Here is a 27,686-nt window from a genome sequence, read left to right on the forward strand (position 1 = left end):
GAGGGCGACATCATGCCATTTTGCCTCAATTCTGACATGACTTTGTTGCAGCTCAACACGTTCGTGCAGTTAAACCCCAATGACTCCGTCAAGAACTGTGGTCGCTTCATGGAATATTTGAAGCCATAAACAACATGCATTACTAGTTTAAAGCTCTGAATATCTGTGAAATTCCTCTAGACTCCTAAATCCAAAGCACTTATCTGTTATGTGCTGAAATGAGCTCTGCATGGAGATTTCTGTTATCATGCAGTGGGTAAGGATTTCAAAATTAAATTCAGTGTAAAGGTGTTTGAAAGCAGGATGGATGTACCTGTAGTGACTTCCTGGATGAGCTCGGCAGCAGTGTGACAGCCCTCCACCAGGAGGTGGCTCCAAGTGGATAGTTCTTTTGCAGTGTCCACACGGAACAGATGGGTCTCTACACCGTGCTTAGTACCTAAACGCAGGCCGAACGTTAAATCAGAATCCTGTCCTGATGAACTCTTTCCAGGCCCAGAATGAACAAGCCTAAAATAGATAGAGAAAGAGATATACAAGTTATCAACCTGAGACCAACTCCATAAAACTGGCACCACGATTGAAGACTGTAAACAGAATCAAACAAAGTTACTTGTTATTCACAAGTCTCCAAACACTCAGATTCCTTAAGGAATAATACTTAAATGGGAATAAAATGAAATACACCTGCTTTATTTCTTTATTTCTTTTACTTCTAATTCCACTGTATTCAGTATTCACTGTAGAACAACCCACCAGATCCACAGAAACCACTAAATCTGAATCAATCAAATGAAACTGATTTACATATAAAACTATAAAGTAAACAGGAATGGCAAGTTACAGACTGAAACTATTATTTAATGAGAGACAGAACTGGGTCCAAATTTGCTTTATAGATTTCGGACCTCCATTAGATTTTGGACCCTCGTTGATATGCGGCGGACCCTGTGAGGATCCTGAGCAATCTAGAGATGTACCAGCTCCAGTTAGACATGTGGTCTTTGAGGACAACAACCTCCTCATCAATACACAATTGCCGGACTATATATTTATAATCACACCCTCAAGTGTCACCCAAATGAGGATGGGTTCTCTTTATGTGTGGTTCCTATCAAGGTTTCTTCCTCTCTCATCTAAGAGAGATTTTCCTTGCTACATTCACCTCAGGCTTGATCATTGGGGATAAATTCACACATATTTAAATACAAGTCTATTATTAATCTTGATTTTTTTGTATTATATTATTCATTCATTCATTCAATCATTCATTCATTCATTCATATTCTACCGCTTATCCGAACTTCTCGGGTCATGGGGAGCCTGTGCCTATCTCAGGCGTCATTAAGCATCAAGGCAGGATACACCCTGGACGGAGTGCCAACCCATGGCAGGGCAAACACACACTCTCATTCACTCACACACTCACACACTACGGACAATTTTCCAGAGATGCCAGTCAACCTACCATGCATGACTTTGGAGCGGGGGAGGAAACTGGAGTACCCCCGAGGCACGGGGAGAACATGCAAACTCCACACACACAAGGCGGAGGTGAGAATCAAACCACCAACCCTGGAGGTGTGAGGCAAACGTGCTAACCACTAAGCCACCGTGCCCCTGTATTATATTATTCTTTATATATTATTAATCTTTTTGTATTGTTTCTTATGTTCTGTTAAGCTGCTTTGAGACAATGTCCACTGTTAAATGCGCTATATAAATAAATTTGAAATAAATTTGAATTGAGTTCCTAGTTAACCTGGGATCTAAAATAACTGCATCTTTCACAAAGACCATCTAAAGACCATATCTGGATAGCTACATAGCAGGTCTGATCCGTTTTTATTTCTGAACAGAATAAAATGGATGTGAATCTCTTGGAACTCTAGCATTTTTATCAGAATGGTCAATTCATTTCAGGAAGCTTTCATCTCCAAGAAGCTTTACATAAGTACGGAAACAGAAGAAAGATTTAAATCTAATTTTTAAACTAAAATCTGAGTTTATAGTTTAAAATTATTTTATTATATTTCTTATTATATATTATATATCTCTGATCCTCTAATCCTAATCCACATATCTCTTTTCCTTAATGATCAATCCAGAGGTGACAGAGGCAAGGAAAAACTCCCTGAGATGATATGAGGAAAAAACCTTGAGAGGAACCAGACTCAGAAGGGAACCTCATTCTCATTTGGTTGAAGCATGACAGTAAATAATGCAAATGCAAATAATGTCCGTTTTACAACAGTTTATAATTAAGAGGAATTAAGCTCCTGAGGAACTTAACAGGTCAGCACATTTTCCCGAGTTCACCACAGACCCAACACGAATTCCTTCCTGCTGAAATCTTCTAATGGTCACAATGAACTGACCACATTACAGCACAACAGTGAGAGCTTTTACCATCACTACCATGTCTCTATTATTTAGAGACTGTAAAAAACAGATTTGAGATATTTATTGTTTTGTATATTAGAGATACTGTATATTTCTTAGAGACACCAATCCATTCTGCAGTGTCAGTATCGAGTCAATTCCAGCAAAACTCTGTGGAAATTGTTCTTGCAAAAGGAATTGTTTGCATATAACAGACTTGTATTAAGATTGACATTATTATTTACCTTTAGAGTATTAGGCACATGCTTGTCTAATAGTGTTTGGATTTAACCTCACAGCCTCCACAGTATTTGTTTTAATAAATATTCACAGAGTAAGTCATTTTTGAGTTTTAAATCAGTTCAAAAAAGTTTAAGCTGTGTGTTGTTTTTTAAAGTACACAATTAGATAGGTGTCAAGGTTTCAGTATCTGCTTCAGAATTAAAAGGAAACAAAAGAAAAATCTCTACAATTTACATTTGATTGTTTTAGACAAATTAAACACATTTGATTGATTGATCTAAACATAATGAAAAATGTATTATCTAATGATCTAATACATGTACATTACAGTATTTAATAATAAATAGTGCATGTGAACTTTCCAAGCACAATGTGGTTTCTGTGCTTTACTTGTATACACACACACACACACACACACAGCAGACTGGCCAGACCGCCATGGCCACTTTTTTTATATCTCTTTTTCACTTCCTTTAATAATGGCTTAATTGGTTCATTTCTATGACTTAATGATTATGTTCCCAAGCCTCAACAGGTTGTGGCCATATATTAGGATCTTGTTCCCACTTGTGAATAAATTGTGCCCCCTTTTTTTTTTAATGAAAACTGGATGTCAACAGCAGGTCCATAGACGTGTTCTGTGTGGTAGACTTATAGATTTATACTTTCAGCATAGCTCTTTATTTCTGTGTGTGTTTATATACCTGGTAGTAATGAGTGGATGGCTCTTATCTGGGCTGTTAAGACTCTCCCTGCTCTCAGGCAAATAGCTGTACAACAACAGATCTCTGTCTGTCAGCACTGCCAGTATCGGCTTCTCGGATCCCTGCACACACAAACACTTAACCAGGTTATTTACTTCCTGCGTATAACATTTATTCTAATTATTAAACACACACATACCTGCTCTATGATCCAGCCGACATGTGTGATGTCTATGCCCGATTGCAGGGCGCTGAGGCTGTCTTTAACTGTAGAGAGTAGTGCAGCACAACTTGCTTGGATAGCAGTATACCATGACTGGGCCATCGCAGGATCCTTTGCCCTCAAAAACGCAGACAGCTTCCTGTCTGCTGACACCACCTCAAAATATCTACACACATAGACCCAGGCGAGGATAAAGGTAAAGGAACAAGTTACATAATCACATAAAGTGGAGAGGATTAGTGTTAGTGTTTGCTATTAATAATATTTAGTACATATACTCTCACTCAACTGCAGGTTGAAGGAAAGAAATTACAGTAAAAATGCCCCGTCTCTGTTTATGTGTGGGCCTGCATGAGTTTACCTGTCCTCTGTGTCTGGAGGACATTGCTTGCGTGTAACGTGGCACATTTTCAGCGGGATGGTTCTGGTCTCCTTCATGACTGGGTCGGCCTGCTTCTGTGGGGTGGGGGGAGGAGAGTCCAGAAGAGGAGGAGCACCCGAAGACGCGTTCTTAAAAAACGCAGACATCTCTTTTATGTACTTTACTACAGAGAGAGAGAGAGAGAGAGAGAGAGAGAGAGAGAGAGAGAGAGAGAGAGAGAGATATCTTTTTGACTTAAGCAAAAAGGGCACAGCAAGCCAGTCATTATTTAAATAATGGACCATGACTTTAAAAGCATTTTCAATAAAGCAAATATTTCTTAAATAACACTATTTGTGGGTAAATAGATGCTGACTGTTGTTCATCTCTTGTTATTGCTGACCGGATGTTATTTGAGTGGTAGACTATTCCCAGCACAGGTCACCAATTTGCTGTACCATGAAGTGTGCTGTGAGCGTTCCTACTACAGGTTGCCATAGAAATAATGTTTAGCAGAAAGTGGCACAGCTAGCATTCCACTTGACAAAAAAAATCAGTTCTCATGCCACTAAAACGAAACATCTGCATGGAGATTTGTGTTTGTATCTACAATTGTCCAGTGTATATCTGTGTCATGGGATTCAATGGGATCCAATCCGTGGATCAATTTTCAATGACTTATATGGGAGAAGCTCGACATGAACAGATTTTTAAAAGTGTAATTGTTGATATTGTCAAAAGGAATTCTGAAATTCAGATTAGTCACATATATAATCATACACAATTCTTAGAAGGAGTCACAACTGGCAAAGCTTTGTAAGTTAGATGTAAAGTTTTCAGACAAAGAAGAGTCTTCAAAATGAAGAGATTTGCAGTTTCTCCCTAAATTAATATGGTGAGCTTTTTGTTTTACTAACTTCACAAGACAAACAAAGAGAGAGTTCGGTAAGGGAATGACTGTTTGTAGCTGCTATAACATATGATAGTGATAACTATAGGAATCAACTTGATTTATGGATGTTGCCCAAAATATTATAACTATAAATGGATGAAATGAATGAGCATTTGCAAATAAGAAAACAAGAGACTTGCTTTCATCGGAATAAATTAGCTTCCAGGTGGCAACAGCATATCCAGCATTCATGACACAATATATAGTTCTATAGTTTATCAAACACACTTCACATAATATCACTAGCACAGTAATTACACATAGCTACATAAACGCTTTGTGCACCATGTATTTTACATAAGCAAACTTTACTAGGTCAGTCCACAGGACATTCAGTACCCCAACCCTATAGTTCGTTCCCCTGATCTCTGAAATAAATAAAAGCCTCCATCATTCTCTCTGACAACCCCACACCACCCCCCCACCCACACACACCCCCACACACACACCCACACCCACACACATACACACATAGAGTGACTGAATATAAATAGCAGGCGCCACTAAGGGCCACAGAATATCAGGTTTCAGTCAGTGTTAAGGTTGAGGTCTCTGGGTGTGTGTGTTTTTGTGTAGCTGGGTTTCCTCGGCACTTGAAAAGTTTAGCCCCGAAGTGGCACACACATCTCACCGTGTCAGCATACACCAACCGGTCACGCACAACTGTGTTGTAATTGCACACAACACACACACTCTTGCAAAAAATTAATCCTCCACATGCCCTTTCACACACACACACACACACACACACACACACACACACACACACACACACACACACACACACACACACACACACACACATACAGACATACACACATACACACACACTTAAAACTGCCACTTCACATACAGGCAGAATCTCCCAAAAATATGCCTGTAATGGAATTTTTGGCACAGTGTTAATCTCTTAGTAAACAGTAATCATATCCAACAAAAAATTTCTGATGGTCACAAACACGGGTAAAGAGGTATAGAGTATTTGGGGGTGTATTTTTAGAAGCAGGGATTTTGTCTATACAAAAGCCTCTTAGGACGTGATATTAAATGACCTTTTGTGAAATTAAAAAAGACCAGGCAATGCCACAAGATGGAGAACACACTCTATCCTGCTCAGTGAGAGTGAGGAAAAGCACATAAATCAAAGCTCATGGTAAAGTCAGGGAAACGAAACAAAACCAAAATATCAATGAACAAACTTAGACTTACAGTTTTTTTTCATTTATAATATGCTTGATGAAAAGTACTGTCATTTCTTGTGTGATACTTGTGATACAACAGGAGTTCAGAAGGTCTACAATGCAAAGGCATCCATTTTGTTATCCAAACTTCCACGTGTCCTCTCAGACCTATGTGTAAAATTGATAACACTAAGATGGTGGTACTACTTTGTTACTGCAAGTCCCTGCATGTTGCTTTGCATGGGTTTCACCTGGGCTTTGTAACACCATGTCAATAATTTAGCATGTAGAAGCTGAACTGCCAGAATTCATCACAAAGAAATAATTCACAAACAAAGCTGTAGCTTAAATTTGAGCTTGAAATGGTGTGTTAGATGCTAAATGTTAAACATTTTTTACCAGTACACTGGTGTTATTATTTAATCAATGTAGACAAATTATTTTTTTGGTTTTATTGCTGCAAGTTTGATATAAAATTAATCAGGGCACTGTTGGCTTTCAGGCTGAGCTGTTTCTACCTCTGCTTGGATAACCTTAAACAGATTTTTCTACTTACGAATAATCGCAAAGAAATGCCCAAAGAAATGGGTTTGACCACCATTTACTTTGAAGGCATAAACATTAGTGTGAAAAATAAAATATTGAATTTTTATATTGTAGGCTAGGTGTAAAAAAAAAAGTCCTGAGTGTAACTTTTATATGAGACACTGACCACCACAGTGACATGACAAAGAATTTCAATGCTGAACACCAACAAACTGAAAGTGAAAACACATGCACTAATACTTAAGATAAGGTGTTCATTTAGCCTCATATTAATTATTGTTAGAAAAGTATAAAGTAAAATTAAAGTAACATCTTATATCATGTTAAATATAATAATGTGCTTCTTGCAAAAATATTTACTCCCCTTAAACCACTCTGCATTTTATAATTCATTGTTGTAATACATTTGGGCAATATTGTTTTGTGACCCAAACTTTAATTAAGAACAGCAGACATTTGTTGAATGCATAAATATTTGCACCCTCAGACAACACTTGGTAATGTTTAGAGCTCAATTAGTCTCTTTAAACTTTGTACATAGGATATGGATTCTGATATTCTTACCTATTCTTCTTGTTATAACTCTGTCTAATTAGATGGAGACCTTTGGTGAAGCAATTTTCACATATTGACACAGACTGGCATTTGGATCTTTGACTACTTTCAGGTTCTTGGTTGTGAATCACCTCAATATAGCTTTGGAAAGATGATTAGGGTTACTGTCCTGTTGGAAGGTGAAGTGCCACTACAGTAGCCTCTTAGTGACTGGAGAAGCTTTTATTCTAATATACCCTTGTATTTGATCCATCATTCTTGCCTGCTGACACTGACCAGTTTCCCAGTTTCTGCTGATAAAAATAATCTCCTCAACACGATGTTACCACCACCATGTTTCACTTGGGATGTTGATTTGTTTGGATTTGATTTTCTGTCTAAACCTTCCATGTTGTTCCCAAGCCAAAAATGTGGAAATATTTGTCTCATTGGGCCAGAGAAGCTTTTTTGTTTGATGAGTTGTAGGGTTTTTTCAGTAATGACTTTCCTGTAGCTGGTTAACATATTCAGAGACAAAGATACCTTCAGAGTTACCATTCTATCCTTAACACTTACTTTTGGTGGATATAGTTTTGCCACATTATAATTATTTAATTATAAATTAGCAGATTTAAGGGTGCTCCATGTGATGTAAAGTTTCAATAATAAACATTCAATAATTGTATAACCATGCTTTTCCAGAACTTTGTCCTGTTTTGGTCTTCGTGATGTTGTGTGTTACGGTATGTTCTGTAACACATGGGACATTTGTCAACAACACCTATCATAATAATTAAACTATCATATATATTAGTATACTATAAATGCCTTTTTCTAAATTAAGAAGTTAAAAGACAATTCTGTTTAGCAGAGATTTTGGCAGGTTAACAAACTTATTCAATGTTTTCTGATTTTTTTGGAGAGGAGGTATACAACTAATCAGATGAGATAGGATTACATAGTTAAAATGTTTCTGTAATACAGCCCTAGGCACCTATCTTTGTTGCTGTTAGCCGTTTTGCCTCATTATGTTTTTCATATCTGATTTTTATCAAAACAACCTAAATGACTTTGTTTACTTGAGTGAGCAGATTATGTTGGATTATGCAGTGAGTGAACTATGCAGGAAATAAAGTCTGTGGAATTCCCCTTTAACACTGGGACTGATTTAACTAATAATAGCATAGACTAAAGTAAACCACTGAGCCTCTTTTTTTAACTGAATTACTACAGTAGTGAGAGCTAGAGAATGAGAGAGGCCTCTTTAAACATTCACCTCAAGGTTTAAGGCTTTCATGAATCTTGTGAACACAAAAAAAGTAAACAGTGATATGTGGGAATTTGTTTAACAACAGCGATTCTTCAGATTCTTCTTATTGGTCAATCTTTCCATTGGAGTTGTTTATCTTGCTGCCTCATTGGGCAAACATAAGACTGGGTTGCCAAGTCAAAGTCAAAGGCATCCTATGCCAGTGTTTTTCGGCTCCTCGGTTGCCGTGGGAGCAGCTGGAATGTGCCTGATTGGCTACTCTATGACTCCCAAAGCATGCTTGGCTCTGTAAAAGCTCTGTTAGGCCAGGAATGTCCCACAAAATGCCCCCGCAAAAATGAACCAATAAGAACAAACAAATATCACATACACACACAAACACACACAACAACAACATCACTGCTGACAAGGGAACGAATTATGCACTGTTTCTCATTTACACCGATGATGGGTTCTGAAGAACAGTTTTAATCTCATATACAACATACAACAATTTTAACATTTTTACTTATTTTAATCAGAGTTTGTGTGTAAGTGTGTCCGCATATAATTTTACATTTAAACTGAAGCTATAGCTTCTGGGAAGATGAGAATTATGTGGCTCAGTGTGCTGCAGCCTCCAGAGATCAGAAGAAGAAATTATCAGAATAACGAGCATAACTCAATTTACGTAACATTCCCTTATCGGCAAAGTCTCACATGAGCTCATTAAATGAGTGGCCCACTGCCAGAGAGAACCATGCTTTTGGAAACCGACACTTTGGATCATTTATCATAGGTACAAGCTAGCACTTTTTGAAGACAGAGCACAAAAGGGCATAATGGGTAATGGTGTTAATTTAGTTAAGTGTGAAACTTCAGTTAAGTGAGAAAATTCAAGTCCTGACTTGGATACCAATCAGTATTTTCAAAGAAGTAATGAACTTACTATAAAATCTACTCACATCTCTGTCTGTTAGCATTAAATATGGGAGGACCAACATGCCGCATTAGCACAAGTCAGATTTAATATAACAATCCTAATCCAGAAATCCTATTCAGGGAAAAGGAAGACTGGTGTGTTATGTAATAAATGCCATAAGATACACCTTCATAGAGACAATGATCTAGTAAACTAGTAAGTGGTATTTTGTGGTCATATATTTCTCCTTGATAATTTGAGAACTGGAAAAAAAAGCTTTTTTCCCCAAAGATTTCAGTCATGATGGCTCTTAGAATGGATTTAACATGGACTGTTGGTAGGTTTGGGCTGCTTCGGAGGTGCTGCTGCTGCTGAGAGAGTATGAAGACTTGCTCGTTTGGACATGCTCAGATGTGGAGTTAAGAGAACCGTGCTGTTGTTGTGGAAGCACCATAACAGATCCATACGGTGGTGTTGGGGAGGAGGAAGAGTATCATTCGCTCAGATCTTAGCATACACAAAAGCTGTGTCTGGTGAGAAGGTTAGGATAATAAAGGATTACCTGAATAGGGAATGGTAGCACATAAGCTGTGGCACTGGCATCAAGGGAACCAATCAGCACTCATATAGAGTTTCATGGCTTTCCTGGGCATTGTTAATAATAATTAATTATTATTCATTCTACTATCTGCTTCCTTTCTCATCCAGGCAAGAAAACACATGGTTAATTTGTAAAGAATTAGTAGTCACTAGTGGACCATTAGACTGACGATTCATTAAGCAGAGCATAAAATTATTTGCTGCTGTATAGATCTTCACTGCGCTGTGGACTACACTGTGACTCCCTAATAGTCAAGGCTGCCAACTCTCACGCATTCAGCGTGAGACTCATGCAATTGACCCAAATCTCACGCTCTCACGCCACACCCCCATATTCTCACGCAGACTCATGCAGCGGTGAGGATAAAAAATCATTCCTTATGATCTCGCAAAGCAACACGCAGCGAGACCAGACAGACAGTGTAGTGTTTTTTGTGACAATTGTGAGGGAAATACACAATTTATTCCCATAAACTGTGTAGTCAGCCGTTCTCCCTCCCATCTGCACCGTGTGAATTGTGAAAGCAGACAGGTCAGTGAGTTACAAGGCAGTGAGTTTCTCAGTCGTCTGCACATAGAGACTTATGTATTTTGTACACCACGGAAGAAAGCTGATTTTGAGGAAAATTGGGTTGTAGCTGCCTCTCCACATTACAATGATTGAAAAGAGGTGTTATTTGTGTAGTAACAGCGTTTAGCTCAGGAGTTATTGACTAGGGAAACTCAAATCTGTGAATATGTGAATGGCCAACTTTACTTAAGTCCAGTTTAGGCTAGAAACTAATAGGCATAGTTTGTTATATAGTTTATATAGAATTAAGTTAGCATTAGCAGAGATGTTTGTTTTGCAGCACTGACCAGTTATTTTACAGAACTTTATCATAAAAAACAGTACAAAAGCATTTCCAGATGACAAATATCTGGACACGCCTAGTAGTTAATGTTAATTATTGTTTTCTAAGAACAGAATGTCAAGTCAACGACATTCCAATCAATGATTAAGGCTGCAAAATCAGCCACCAGCACTTACAATAGAGCACATGTTAATCTGTGAACATGTTAATCACATGTTAATCCTATTTCTGTAAAATGTTTGTGAAAATTAAATGTAATGTAAATCTCCCAAGAAATCCTGTACAGATACCAAATACTTTGACAATCAATATATACTTAATACACTTCTGTTAATGCAAGGATTTTGTGCTTGTATTTTTTTCCACAGAAAGCCACGCCCCTTCATAAGCCCCTACCCATTACCAAAGCCCCACCCCCCAAAATCTCACTCTAAGCTGAACTCAAAAGTTGGCAGCCCTGCTAATAGTAAATGTAATAAAAGTGCATTTAATACATCATGGACATATTAGCTGTCTATATTTTCTACATTTGTTGGTGGTTCATGGTTATAATGCAGGAGTTCTCAATCTGTCTGTTTGTCTATCTGTCAGTCTATGCAAACTTTATAGGTTAAAGGAAGTATTTAGGAATTAGTATTAGCATGGCTGTGATCTGTCATCTGTGATGATATTTAGTACAAAAATTCAAAAACAAGAAATGAATGATGAGCAACTGACATTACAGACAAAATGTCAACAAATACTTTGCTTAATTTTGCTCCATCAATGAAAACTGTTTCCAAAGAAGCCGCAGCTGAATAAAGCGGTGAGTGTTGCCATGCCAACACACAGCCTGACTAACAGCTAGTAGTAAGTGTAATAACGTTTTCAATGTAATGAACTATTGCTAGAACTGGAATTTTTATAACACAAATACAGACAAGTGGAGCAATAAAACAGGGAAATCAGTGCCTCCATGCTGCTATGATAAATATCAAAACATTGTTGTTAAGCATCTGTTGAATTATATACAAAAACACTCTGCATAGTTATTGCTATTTTCTATGGCCTACTATTTTAGTATGTTCTCAAATATTCTAACATACTTACTTTAATTATTGATGGTATTAATACTGACTTAATGATCCCACATAGGTTTATTTAGCTTAGCCAAAGTTAATTACTGTTAAATGTCACTTTTATTTCTGCTCCACTAAAACTTTAACAGAATGACCTTATCTAATGGGAAAATTGGACGTCTTGTGTTGTGAAATTCAAAATATTAAAGTAGGACTACTGTAAACCAGGCTACACCGATGTGCATAGTGAAATACTTCATTGAGTGAGAAAAATTATTGCATTTTGGATTGATTGGCTTTTCTCAGGGTGCTACATAAGCCTCCACACATTGATGTTAAATTGAAAACAAATGACATGTCTTAGCTCAGCCAAATAGAATTTTTTCTTCTAATATTATATTATCATGAAGGAAAATGCAAGTCCCTTCATGATTGTTACTATTTTCATTTCGGAATACTATTAAGCATTTCCTTGGTCCTGTTGTAATTGCAGAAACTTTTTTATTTCTTCATTTTCACAGAATATCACTATTATATTTCTCTTTCCTCAGAAGCTCTCTACTCGCAACAACACAGATGGCAAGCAGCACACTTCTTTGCCAATGCTTTTGATTTTTAAGGTTTAAATGTGTTTAAATTTCTCTCCTAGGTAACTGTCTTAATAATCAATGTTAGAATAATTTTGGGGTTTGTTGATCCAGATCCTGCCACGAAAACAGGAATACTGAAATAGGAATACTTGAATACTTGAATGGTCCATTGCAGTGCAACATACAGTACACACACACACACACACACACACACACACACACACACACACACACACACACACACACACACACACACACTGACACTCATACTCATACTCATTCACACCTAGAGGCAATTCAGCATAACCAATCTGCCTACCAGCATGTTTTTGGACAGTGGGAGAAAACCTACGCACACACACAGGGAAAATATCAGAAACACCACAGACAGAAGCCCAATTTTAGAGAGATTAATCTTGAACTGTGGAGGTTGCAACGTTACGCACTGTTCCACCATGTCACCCAAAAATAATTACATTTTATTTAGCCAACTTGTGTTTTTTAATATAGTAACTGCTTTATATATAATCTAACTTTAACAGGTTACATTACAGAAACTATCCACAAATTAACATAAGACATATTGATTCTCTAACTCTGCTAAATGTATGTCATTTAATGCTAAATGGTTTGCTAAAAAAATTCGATATTAAGAGCACATATTCTGCTCTGAGATTCCGGTCCATGTTGATATAAATGATAACACAATTCCTGCAGATTTTTCAGGTGTACTTTCATGATGTGAATCTCCACATTTATCACAGCAGAACATAAAGGTGTTGGATTCATATCTGATGAATGAGAAGTCCACTGATGACCAATGAACCACCGAATTCTCATGAAACCAGTTTTAGATGAATTTTGTTTTGTGACTTGGAGCATTATCATGTTGAAAGTAGCCATTACAAGATGGGAAGGGAAGAGCTGCATATGGTCAGTAGCAATACTTAAATATTCTGTGGCATTCAAGCAATGAATGATTGGCATTAAAGGCCCCAATGTGTTCCCGGACATTATTCCTCACACCATTACAGCACCTCCACCAGCCTAGACTGTTGACAGGGCAGGTTGTGTTCATGGATTGTCATTGAAATTCATCAGACCAGGCTATGTTTTTTCCAGTCTTGTTTAGTTTTGGTGAGTCTGTGCCCACTGCAGCATCAGCTTTATGTACTCGGCTGATAGAAGTGGATCTTCTGCTGTTGTAGGTCACCCACCTCAATGCTCAATGTGCATTCTGAGATGCTTTTCTACTCACCACAACTGTACAAAAGGGTTATCTGTGCTCACATCCTTTCTGTCAGTTCAAAATCAGTCTGATGGGGTCTACAGAATTGCTGATTACTGGACGTTGTTTCTTTATAGCAGTGTGTGTTTAGACTAGTGTATGTAAAAATCCCAGGAGATCAGCATGTATAGAAATACCTAAACTTGCTTGTCTGGCATCAACAATCATGCCAGTTAAAATCACAGCAATTACATTAGTTCACATTCCAAAGCTGCTGCTTTGTATCTGCAGCATTTTATGCATCGCACAGCTGCTACATGTTTGGTTGATTAGACAAATTTACCGACTCTATCACTGAAATAATGTTCCTGACTCACTACAGACAGCAAAATATCACGTCATATATGAAATGTTCTGTGATTCTTCTGTAATTCAGAATAATTTCAAACCCATGAAATTTGAACTTCACTGAAGGCAGAACTGAGCTTGACTGGCTTGTATTTCAACTAACAGGCTCTGGCGTCTATATGATGCCCAGAAGGACTGGTGTGTAAGACATGAGTAGAAACAGAAGCCTACGGGAGCATTTGTTCATGAGTAATGGAGTTTAAGATGCGTGAAAATTGCTGTTATCCTTCACAGCTTTTCTCACCATAGTAGGGTGAGAAAGACCATAATTCACACACACACACACACACACACACACACACACACACACACACACGCACACGCACACGCACACGCACACGCACACGCACACACACACATGAACACACCAAACTGGCAGTGTTTGCCTGTTCCTGTCTGTTTCTTTAGTTTACTTGTTACTGTAAGCAACTGAGCCTGCTCCCTTCTGGCACATCTTCCACCCTATTTCCCCTCTCTCTCTCTCTCTCTCTCTCTCTCTCTCTCTCTCTCTCTCTCTCTCTCTCTCTCACACACACACACACACACACACACACACACACACACACACACACACACACACACACACACACACACTACCCTTAAAAAGTCACTACTCCTTTCCGCAACACTGTTCCTAATTAATTAATCAATTAGTGGACTCTCTATCTCTATTTCTCAGTAGGGGATACAATAATTGTTTTCCTCTGTTCCCCCTATCAGTGTAGGAATAGGAGAGAGCAGCAAGAGAATGAATGCACACGCGCACACACACACACACACACACACGCACACACACACACACACACACACACACACACACACACACACACACACACACACACACACACACACACACACCTTGATGGTTGCATTGTTCCATTCCTAAGAGCCCTATTACAGAAGTTAAAATGCTGATATGGCACTTTACAGCACTTATCATATCCAGTAACTCTTCAATCTTCTTTCTCTTGTTCTTTCTATTCGTCCATTTCTCTCCCCCAGACTCTAAACACATCTCTTTCCATTCTAAACTTCTTAAAATGAACTCGCATGACACACTATCGAACAACGATCATTAACACATCATATGTAGTCCAAGCCTTTCTCAATGATTTATTATAGAACAAATGTTGCTGTGATCTGGCAACCTGCCTTGGCTGCAAATCCACAGCTCTAGTGTGCTTTGCTTCTCACATTGATTTATTCACTGAACCAGTGCCTGAACATGATGGTCTGCTGGGGCGGGATAGAAAGCTAAACTGAGAAAGCAGTCAGCAGTGTCTACACAGCTCACACTCCTCACAATGTCCAAAGTGTTTCATTTATTTTGCCCTGAAGACAATGACAGATTGTTGTATGACCATATGCGTGGCCACATGGCTGTATATAGTGATGGTGGTAAGAATACAGTTTTAAACATATTATGGCTGAATTCATGTGTGTGTGTGTGTGTGTTTGTGTGTGTGGGAGGGTGTGGGAGTGTATTATATTTTTCATTTGTGTGCGAGGGTGAGGCTGAGATGAGGTCATCTCCAGAGACCATCTGTAGCTTTATGATTTCATCTGCAGTGTTTTATGGGTACATTTACCTGACCTTCCTTTGTGTGTACTCTGCTGAGATTCCTTGGCCACAATGACAGAACATTTCTCACATGGAACCTTAAATTCACTCTCAAATTAAACGTGAACCTCAGTCCCCATGTAGATGAAAGAATAAAGCATTCTCCTGCCCTGTGATTTATCGCAGAATGTCATACAACCTTTCTCATTTTTTATAACTCTAGCTGAATATAATTACTTTTGCTCTGTGCTCCTTTAGGTTCATTATGTAAGGCTATATTTTTAGAAAGCAAGCTGTCTATAGACAAGATAATGAAACAGGAAGCACAATGCCCTTCTAAGTATGTTCAAAACCTGGTGACAAAACAGTTCAGACTAGAATTTATTGTAAAGAAAGACTGACAGTGAAAATGCAGACTGCTCGATATTGCGCCTCTCTCATCTTATTTACTTTTAAAGATCCTGTATGATGCTGCACTTTAAAAACCTTGGACAACTCTAAACTGAGACAGAGCTATGGGCTGCTGATCAGCAATTTCATCTAAAGCCTTCTTAAATCTCAAGCCAGGAAACATCTTGACTGCATGCTGATTTCACTGTTTGCTAGACTTCATGCATATCCCTGTATCCTAATGTTCCTTTTTTGTATATTGTAAAGTTTAGATACAATTTTAGTCATAAATTGAACTTTATTTAACTTTGTTTTAACTTTTTTTTTTATTAAAATTTAAATTTATAAACATTTGTCTTACTTCATAATTACGTCATTTTTAAACCCCTGTTCGTCTTTTTTTAGCAACAAAACAAATAATTGTTAATTAGTACATCAGTCCATGGTTTCACGATTTAGCTATCATAGGTTTTAGTGCAAATTCCATGATATTCTGAGAAGATTGCGATTTTTCAAAATTGCTGCAATTTCTCTGCATATTTGGGCCAATACAGGTCATGCGTCTTTATTTGCAGTTTCACAAATTCAACAGTCAACAAAAAAAGAACAAAAAAAATTACAATTTTGAAAAAAGCTGCAGCAAAATCATTTGGGTATAATTACAAACAAACGAACGAACAAACAAACAAACAAACAAACAAAAAAACTCAATGAAACTGTGGTGGGACTTAAATATACTTGATGCCTGTAAACATTGATCTGTATAGTCAACATCATAGATTTAACAAGCCAAAAGCTGTATGACTTATTTAAACATTTGTATATACAATCTAACTCATTTAATGGTAAGAAGTGCTGCTTTTTTACTGTTCATACTGTGAGCATGATTTCACTCGCTGAACTCAGAGGTGGAGACCATCCTGAGATTACAAATGGGAATTCCAAATTTTGAATAAATTGACTAATTCTTCTATGTAAATTTCCAAACAGCAAAGTAACAGGAGCCATCATTTCTTACCCTCCAAAATGACCTCTTTCCCTGTCTTTTTCAGAGCTTGCACGGCTTCATCATGAGTAGCTTCTCGTAGGTCACATCCGTTGACAGATAAAATAGCGTCACCGACATACAGGGACTCGGTTTGGTCTGCTGCGAGTCCTTTGAAGATCTTAGAAATCAATATGGGCATCTTGTTCTCTTTACCTCCTGAAAAAAGATTGCAGTCACACAGTCAGCTCACCTGTTTATTTTCCTTGTACAGAACAATATTTCGCATGGATTTCAGCAGTATGTGATATGTTACACTGGAAGGTAACCATACTCAAAAACTGGAATAGAAATTAAAATATAAGCAAAAAATTACAGATAAAAAGTAGAGAGAAATTCTAGAGTTCATTAAATTAGTAAATAAAGATTGTCAAATATATGTACCAATAATTATATATCTAATTTCACATAATATACATTAACTCAGCTCCAAGATTCTATAAAACCTTTAAAACCTTGTTATGATAGACATGCTGTAGTCGAGTGTATTACGGGCATAATAAGCCATTGAGGGAGGACACATTGGTTAAGTGGTTAGCGCATAGGCCTCACACATCCAGACTTGGGACACTGATTTCTGCCTCCAGCCTGTTTGTGTATAGTTTGCATGTTCTCCACATGCTTCAGGGGTTTCCTCCAGATTCTCAGGTTTCCTCCAGCAGTCCAAAGACATGCACTGTAAGCTGATTGGCATCTCTAAATTGTGCATTGTGTAGGAGTGTGTGTAATTGTGCCCTGTGATAATAGTGTGTAGGAAAACCATTACAGAAAATGGATGGATGGATGAAATCGTATATAAAAATTTATATTTTATTTATTAAACCAATGTGTCAATAATTTAACAGGCTAATAAAATGAACTGCCCATGACGTTTTTTTTAAATAGTTCATCTTTACATCTTCTTTTTTTGAAGTATTGGTAGAAATGACTCACCTATTTATCTGTAGTTACTAAATCGAGTATGTCGTAGAGGATTCTGTAGTTTCATCAACTATCAACATGCTGCCTTATAAATTGAAATTGTAACGTATCGTGTAGAAGCGTGATGTTTACACCCCTAGAGTATGTCTTAGTATGTCTCAGACTCCAACAATGTCTGCTCAGAGATTGATTCCATTATTACATCACACTTCACTTTACGAGACTTCACTTACAACACATTCAGCTCTTTCTCATAATTAATTGATGTAGTCATGACAGCTTCCACCATTTAATTTAAAAAACATAACTATAATGTGAACATATTGCTCGATATATCTATAAGGATTAAATGAGTTGTGTTACGAGGCCCATGACTTTTATTGTCATTTTTAAAAATGTAAGCCTAAAAGCTGAATGATGAGCACATTATACAACTATTAGCAGAGATTATTATTACTTTTGTTTGTACATTGCCACAATACTTTGTTAGTTCAGCTTTCCAAAGTACAAATGAAAAAGTAATTTATATCACAGCTACTCTGACCAGGATGTTGCACTGAAGTGGAACAATCGAACGAATGCAGTAAATGCACCACTCCAATTCCGCTGCACTCCCATGAATATAAACGTGACCATTCGTTGTCCCATGAGCTTCATATCTAACTACCTGCTCTGCTCTGCTATGCACGAGAGAAACAACCGTGCCAACTTCCGCCTCTTTTGTCCCATAAGCAAACTGATATTGTTTGAATTAAGGGCGAAATTAGATATTTGCCAATATACTGTATATACTGAGTAATAATGATATCAAATAAGTCTTAGTTTCTCATTGTTTTGTGTGGTTTTCTACACTGACAGATGATATATAAACTGTAAGCCAAATCCTTTATATGATCTGTCAATGTAGAAAACCACAAAAGATTGTGAAGACTTATTTGATTTTATTATACCTCAAAATTGTAAAAAAGAGGAACTGAGGTGTTAGGTGTTCACATTCTTTTTATGGCATTAACTTTAAGGATCAATGTATTGAGGTGGCAAGTAATGACATATATCATTCCTCCCAGGATTTTACGTTTTTTGTGATTGTTTTGGTCAAAATGTTTTGATTTTGCTGCAGCTTTTCTTCTTTTTAAATTCCTGAATTGACAATATATATTGACAGATGAATACTGACATGTGATTTGTCTGAAAATAAACATTACTTAAGTAACTAAAAGGCAAATACAGTTAACTCACTTTCAGTGGAAAAGAACACTGCTTATACTTTTTATCATGATGTAGTTAGATATTCTTTGCAAACAGAGAAGATCTGTATGAAGGAAGAGTCCCTGAAGATCTCCCTTTGACCTGTAAATCGGACATCTTGTGAAAGTAAGTGTGAGAAGCAAATAGGCTTTCAATAGCTTTAAGGCTTTTGGTAGCACATAATAATGTCAGCTAGCTATATAAACAGTTTCTGCCTCCTAACAAACAGGCAAACAAGCACAAAATTCTTTAACATTTTTCCTTTAATTTTAAAGGAAACAATCACCACACCCACCACTACACCACACACAATCTAAAGGCATTAGAAACACCTACTGTAAAAACCACCTTCTCTCTTAGGTGGTTTTCACACTGGGCATGTTTGCTGTGGTCCGAATGCAAGTGTGATAGTTCCCAGTGCTCCCCAAAGTAATGGTCTTTTGTATTTGCATTGTGCATGTGTGTGTGTGTGTGTGTGTGTGTGTGTGTGTGTGTGTGTGTGTGTGTGTGTGTGTATGTTTTGTTTTAGTGCTATTATGCTAAGTAAATCAGCTCAATTCTTCTGTGTCCCAGAGTGTTCGCGTGCCACTCATTTTGCACATGTGTTGTGTAAACTAATGGTGTTGTCATAAGCTAAAACATATTTTCAGGTTACTTTACTTCCTGAACAAGTGCAGACTCGAGTATGAGTTCACATTTACTAGTATTCAGGAATTCTCAGGTTCAGTACTATGGTGCACTTCCTGGTCTACATGACAACTTTCATATTACCAAATTTCATGTGGACTAAACTGCCAGTGTCAAGTAACTGTCAGTGTGTACCATCCTGAACTTACCATATTTTCTTGTGTATTCTTACTCTGGTGGTGACACTGAATCTGGATTTTACATTATTGTTGATGTTTGCTGATCGCCTGACCTCTGCCCGGTTTTGGATTATGCTTTTGGACACTGTTTTGAATTTGTCTGCCAGCTTAAATAAAAACATAAAACATCATATCCTTTACCCATTTCAGTAAATTCTTACCTGACAACAAGATACTTTAAGGTTTAATTACAATATTGTGCACATATTACTATTTAAGAAGTCTTGTGTTAGAAGCAAGGAAACCAATGGGTAGCATTTCAGAATTTATGATTCCTAAGTTTTTTCTGCAATGTTTAGGATGAAAAGAAGAAGAAGAAGCAGAAGAAGAAGAAGACTTTATTTATCACTTATACAATACAATGCAATCTTCCCTTGTGGTCAATCTATTTATATCCTTGTGGACCCTGTGTGCTCACCACCCAAGCCTGGGTTCAATTCCCACGCAGGTAACTAAGGGGTAAAGGCTCAATGCTGATCCCAAGCCCAGATAAAATGGGTGGGTTGTATCAGACTGGGTATCTGGCTTAAACCTTGTGCCACCTTCTTCACATGTCCCAGCTTGTTAGGAAGCAGTGATATAGTGCACTTAATTCAGAGAGGGATAAGGGTCTAGCTCAAGGGCCCAGCAGTTGTATCATGAACCCCCGGCCTTCTAATCTGTAACCGTTTGCATTTAACCACTGAGCCACAATTTCCCTGGGTAAAAGAAGAATGTCTACCAAATTTGGTGAAAGAAAGGGCTTTGCTTGATTGCTGTTTACAGAATAAACCGCTTTGCAAGACCATTCTTGAATGTCTTTAATAGATACAGAAAGAAGAACAGAAAGATGTCTTGATCCCAATTTTGTGAAAGACACTCTCTGCAGGTACGTCTCTAACGTAGCAAAAGAAAGAAAGCGAAAAACAGCTGGAGAAAAATCTCAGACGGTCCAATACAGAACACAATAACAGTGTTCTGGTAGAATGTGTTAATGACTCAGGAGACACAAGATCCCCAAGATGAAGCGAAATACATTCTCTTAGGGCACAAACATGATTGAAAAATCTAGACTGTAATATAGTGTGACTAATGTGCAATATTTTTCTGATGAAAAGGACCAGTAAAGTACAAATCTAATGCTTTTAAATATAAAAAATATTGTATAAGTAATCCAAATTTGTCCTGAAGTAAAACATTTTTGCACAATATGTCTATAATTCTTTATGCAATATGCTGAATGAAACTAAATATTTATTCAAGTAATTTCACACCAGCTTGCTTGTTTCATCATATGGCAATTGATAACTTGTTCCTAGGTAATATGACCAGCGTATGAGCTGATTCTACAGTTCTCCACTAAATGCAGCCACAGCAAGAGGTAGTTCTGTGGGAATCGTTTTTCGGAATCCAGCCAAAACTTCGCAGCTCAGGAAATTAATAACATTGATACGACCAGATTAAATCATGTTAAATCTCAGCCCCTGTCTCACACGCTAGCACATGGTAAGGATTTATGAGGGTTGGAAGAAGGTTAGATGCTAATGTCTGCATCTAATGTCTGTGCTCAAAATGTGGTTTTAGACCATTCTAATTAGTATTACATGTAATACAACAGAAGTGTCAAGATCATGTTGAGCATGCCTCAGCCAATGAGTGACTTTCTTTTTTTTTTTTTTTTTGAAGAGATGCCAACTGCAGGATTAAAACTGCTGGATCAAAAAAGGTTTGTGTTAATCAAATTTATGAACAAATGCACCGCCTGAAATGTATAAGATGTATAAGGTGAAAAGTACAGCTCAGAATACATAATTTCATTACACTGACCACTTTCCTATATCAGATGTCCTCTAAGTCCCTGTGAATTACGTTGAATACTTTGACAATGAGAATTATGTTTGGTTTGATCCTTGGAGTGGAGCATGCTCCAAAACACACACATAGATCTTCTTTAGTACAGGAAGGTTATGCCTGCAGTAAATCTTCAGAGGAAACATTGCTAAATCATTTTCAATGAACATCAGGTGTCCATTGCAACTGGTCTCAAGGGTTTCTCAATATCAGACATCCATCTGGTGATGCTAGAGGAAGCCTTGAGTTTGCCTTATTAAATATTACATGGAAAAACAAAGCATACACATTTTACAGCCTTTCGTCATGTGGCCACATTTTACAGCCAGTCATTCGTTTGGAATAATTTCCATTATTTTTGATGATGAGAAGGATTTAAAATCACCCTTAAATATTGTTTAGACACTTTAATACATCACAATTGCTCTGTGTGTGTACCTGCACCATTTTTGCTTATCAGAATGAAATCAATACTGCTGAAGATTCCAAAAGTACTGTTTATAGGTGCCCTAAATGCTGTAATCTGATTGAAATATTAATTTATATGTACTATATTTCATAATAATTCCAAAACTGCACGTAGTCATATTTACACCACAGAAATAGCCATATTTAAGTGTTGGGTTTTTGATTTACTACACATACAGTGGGGCAAATAAGTATTTAATACACCACCGATTTTTCAAGTTTTCCCACTTAAAAAGAATGGAGAGATCTGTAATTTTCATCATAGGTACACCTCAACTGTGAAAGTAAAAAAATGCAGAAAACCACATTGTATGATTTTAAATAATTAATTTCCATTTGATTGCATGAAATAAGTATTTGATCAATACTTACTAGCAAGAATTCTGGCTCTCACAGACCTGTTAGTTTGTCTTTAAGAAGCCCTCCTATCCTCCACTCATTACATTAATTGCACCTGTTTGAACTCGTTACCTGTATAAAGGACACCTGTCCACACGCTCAATCAATGAGACTCCAACCTCTCCACTATGGGCAAGACCAAAGAGCTGTCTAAGGACACTAGGGTCAAAATTTTAGACCTGCACAAGGCTGGTATGGGCTACAGAACAATAGGCAAACAACTTGGTGAGAAGGCAACAACTGTTGGTGCAATTATTAAAAAATGAAAGAAATTCAAGATGACTGTCAATCTCCCTCGGACTGGGGCTCCATGCAAGATCTCGGCTTGTGGAGTATCAAGGATCCTGAAAAAGGTGAGGGATCAGCCTAGAACTACACAGGGGGACTTGGTCAATGACCTGAAGAGAGCTGGTACCACAGTCTTAACGGTTACCATTAGTAACACACTACACCGTCATGTATTAAAATCCTGCAGTGCGTGCAAAGTCCCCCTGCTCAAGCCAGGACATGTCCAGAAGATTGTGTGGTCAGATAAGACCAACAGAACTTTTTGGTATAAATTCCTCCTCTAACCGTGTTTGGAGGAAGAAGAAGGATGAGTACAATCTCAAGAACGCCATCCCAAACATGAAGCATGGGGTGGAAACATCATGCTTTGTGGGGTGCTTTTCTGCAAAAGGGACATGACGACTGCACCGCGTTGAGGGGAGGATGAATGGGGCAATGTATCGCAAGATTTTGGGCAACAACCTCCTTCCCTCAGTAAGAGCATGACTCCAAGCAATGACCCCAAACACAAACACAGGGCAACTAAAGAGTGGATCTGTAAGAAGCATTTCAAGGTCCTGGAGTGGCCTAGCCAGTCTCCAGACCTGAATCCAATAGAAAATATATGGAGGGAAGTGAAACTCAGTGTTGCCCAGCGACAGTCCCAATCCCTGGAAGATCCGGAGAAGACCTTTATGGAGGAGTGGCCCAATATCCCTGCTGCAGTGAGTGCAAATCTGGTCAAGAACTATAGGAAATGTCTGACTTCTGTAATTGTAAACAAAGGTTTCTGTACCAAATATTAAGTTCTATTTTTTTATTGTATCAAATACTTATTTCATGCAATAAAATGGAAATTAATTATTTAAAAAATACAATGTTATTTTCTGGATTTTTTTTAGATTCTGTCTCTCACAGTTGAGGTGTACCTACGATGAAAATTACAGATCTCTCCATTCTTTATAAGTGGGAAAACTTGAAAAATCTGCAGTGCATCAAATACTTATTTACCCCACAGTACACTCTACAGTATATTGGTTTATTTTCAAAGTTGTGAAATATTGAATTTTCCCCTGATTGTGATTTTCCACTTTAAAAGATCACAATTTAATCACTGTTTGCCTAAAAACAGGAAAAGTAGCATTTCCACCATTTCTGATTTAAGTAGACTATGTAAAAAAGGTGTAAAAATATTACCAGATGTACAGTACAGTTACAAACTGCAGCAATTAAAAAACAATTTTTTAAGTGTCTCTGCAGTAGTAGATAATGTGTAGTAAACAGTTGGCCCTTAGTGTAGTAAACAGCAAGGCTCTTAACCTCTCCACTCTAGGAATGCTGTATCATGACTGACTATGTACTCTGACCCTAACCTCCAAAGTTGGAATATTTGATGAAAGAATTTCACTTTGCTGTAATGTATATGTGACAATAACAAAGGCTCCTTCTTCAGTGCTAATATTATATGCTGATTAGTGCTAAATGTACTAGATTTACCACTTCGATTTAGGAAATATTGGATCAAAATCTTCACAAGTCAGATCTATCGCACATTCAGCATATTTTTGAATGATAACTAGTACTCCAGTGTTTTTGCTGAACCCCAATGCAAATGCATACTGTTAACATAATGTAATCTGTTATAAACATCAGTAGATATTGTGGCAACATAACATCATGTAGCGACAATAACATCATATCAAGCCAATGTCAAAGGTAGAAATGTAAGAATACTATTTTCTTTTATTCATGTTAGGTATGTTTGTTTTAAACAATCCATTGGCTATTTTATGAAGTCTTACCCAACTTGTTTTGATGATCTGGCTAAACACCTTTAACTGCATCCTTCTGATTTATTTGGACAGGTACCATTACAATTTGAAAATGTGCCAGTGTCTTGTTTATATTTTGACCCTTCTGATTAATCCCCATAGCTCTTAAACTTGAACCAACCTTATTCAAACCATTCTGGCCCCAGCTATAGTCTCCTATTGAAGATCCCTGACCTTTAAATACTGTTACAACCATCTAGGCCGTTTGTCATTGCCCTGAATACCGTTGGCTAAATACCAATACTGATGGAGTTTTGGAAATGTGCCACTGACTTGGATATGTTTTGACCCTTTTAAAGGATCTTTGCCACTCTATCAATCATTATTTCACCCCTATGTAAAACAGAAAAGCTAGAGCGCTAAAGAAACATGTTACTTTAGAAATACTACAACCTTACTCAATGTTTGTGCTCAAATATTGCATAAATACATCTACAAATTCAGTTTTTGGTACATGTACAGTATGCTGTCTTGTACCAGTCTAATACCCTATATAACTGCTAAAAAACAAGGATTATTTCCTTCCATTAACTGAACACTAATCAACCTTTTGTATGCGTATGCCTTTGCAAGTTCTCAGTAGCAAGATCCTTTTGCACTGCTCTGTAACTTTCTCTAAAGCACTATGACCTTTGAAGAGAAGAATAGGGACATACTAGTCATTTATATATGTAATAGAAAGGAAGGGTTGACATTTAACAAGCTGACAGAGAGAGGGGTAAATTTTTAGCTTATTGCCTTCATTTGGAAATAAATGATGTGTATGAATGTCAGATTAAGAATGTGTGCTTGATGGGAAAAGCACAGGACAGAGCTGGATTAAATGAATCAGGGCCAGTTATGTAATTTTTTCTGCTAAGTTGCTCCATGGTGAGGTCTGCGAAAATGCAGTGAAAAGTCACTGAACATCTAATAAGACTTTGCCTGGTTAGCACTGAAAAACACACCATAATTTAATGACATGTCGAGAGAAACGGCAAACCAGAATCACTGGGTGCTGGCAAAAGTACTGTATATAAACCAATGGAAATACTTGTCATTGGAAAATATACATCATGGACCAAGTCTTTCTTGGTCACACTTGGTGTTTCCACAAGAAAAAGAACAGCAGATCCACTTACATCTGGCACTACAGTATATATAAAAATACAGCTGCACTTTGGACTCAGTGCAAGGTCATCTCTCTCTCTCTCTCTCTCTCTCTCTCTCTCTCTCTCCACCTAAAATAAATAGCACCAATCCAACCACTTCTCCTTGCTCTTGTCCCATAGCTTTCATTTCAAGCCAGTGACCATGCTGAGCATTATGGGTAATTCTCTCGTCAGCTGTTGGCATTAGGGTGCAATTCCCATCCCCCTTGTACACACTCTGCCTCAATCCTCACTATGACATCTTCAATTACTGACACAAACAACCTCTCTCAGCAGAGAAGCCATTTCATTAATAACTGATAGGATCTGAACCTAATATGATGGACAACGTGAACCATAGCGTTTAAGTAAGAACAGGCACTTCCTAATAATACCGAACAATACTTCATGTACTTAGAGTGACTTTTTCTTGGTCAGACATGAGTGAAACAGCTGCAGTCGTGAGGCATTCTCAAGGCACCATATTAAATATAGACATACAACTCCTACATGTGGGTGGGTGTAATGGGGAGCATATATATTTCTGAAGTGTGTGTGAGGGGAAGGTTTAAGTTATCAGTCTATGCTCATTCATGCAAAGAGTGCACAAGTATACAAGCTGAGAAACAAACCCATTTCAAAGCCAGGACTACAACAAGCCAGGCTTCTCAGCTGCTATAATATGGCAATAACTCAGCCATTAAACTACCTGCTTAAAGATATTATCATTAAATATATTTAATAAGCCTGTTCCCATTGTGGGTGTGAAAACTGAGAGCTCTTGACACTCACCGATCCGCAAACATCTATGAGTGCAGTTGAATTGTGGATGACTTTTTGGTCTTTAAATACAAGAGAATTTTAAAGAGTCCCGATTTGGACATGTGGGTGATTTTGCAGTGGGAATGAGTGTGTATAACACCATCAAATATGACACTATGTTACTGTAGTACTATATTAAATATATATACTATAAAAGTGGAATTAAACCAAATGTATTCTGATAACGGGAAGACTCTTTATAAGTGAGAACTATTCTTAAGCTTTGTTAGACCTTCTTAATTAACCTGTGACTTTTCTGTAACTCTTCTACCCTGTTGTGTGCAGTTAAAATAGAGACATGCAGATAACAAATCATATAAAACATAAAGAAAGTATTAATGGATTTGAAATGTAACTTTTTTCAGCATTACACAGCTTTTAATGGCTTTAAGTGGATGGAGTTTTGTGCACTGATTTATTAAACTCAGGACAAGTTTATGATGTTAGAAGTTAAACCTTTATTACCTTTAATGCTGATGCCGAGTCCTCCTACGTCCTGTTTGGTAACTCGCACGGTTCTCTTCACGTTGCTGATGGAATCCGGGACAGCGGGAGCGCTCAGGTGGCCCGGCTCTCCATTCATAGTACCGCCGGGGGCCGGCGTGCTTTTAGCCGCCTCAGCGCTCACCTCCCCCGGGCTTAGAGTGAGCGTGTCCGCGCTGAGTGAAGCCAACACCCGGTTCCAGCGCTCCGCGGCCACGCGAACCTCGAGCAGACCGCTTTTCGGAGCCTTCGCTGCGGCCGCCATGTTCCACACATTCCTGGAATACCGGCCTGCCAGAGTCCCGTAAAGAGATAGGGGTGGAGAAGAGAGAGAGAGAGAGAGAGAGAGAGAGAGAGAGAGAGAGAGAGAGAGAGAGAGAGAGCAGGAA

At 37.8% G+C, this 27,686-nt stretch overlaps 1 protein-coding gene across 1 annotated transcript in view; it reads right to left on the reverse strand.

The window, feature by feature from the left end:
- snta1 (syntrophin, alpha 1) overlaps window positions 1-27,686 on the reverse strand; it is a 31,335-nt gene extending 3,649 nt beyond the window's left edge. The window contains exons 1-6 of the mRNA XM_027147320.2: window positions 27,280-27,686; window positions 17,005-17,190; window positions 3,914-4,097; window positions 3,529-3,718; window positions 3,330-3,451; window positions 314-510 (exon numbers count right to left, since the gene is read on the reverse strand). Coding sequence (XP_027003121.1) covers window positions 314-510; window positions 3,330-3,451; window positions 3,529-3,718; window positions 3,914-4,097; window positions 17,005-17,190; window positions 27,280-27,562 — 1,162 coding nt within the window. The 5' untranslated portion in view covers window positions 27,563-27,686. The remainder of the gene's footprint in view (window positions 1-313; window positions 511-3,329; window positions 3,452-3,528; window positions 3,719-3,913; window positions 4,098-17,004; window positions 17,191-27,279) is intronic.

This window comes from Tachysurus fulvidraco, chromosome 5, assembly GCF_022655615.1.
Source record: "Tachysurus fulvidraco isolate hzauxx_2018 chromosome 5, HZAU_PFXX_2.0, whole genome shotgun sequence".
NCBI lineage: Eukaryota > Metazoa > Chordata > Actinopteri > Siluriformes > Bagridae > Tachysurus > Tachysurus fulvidraco.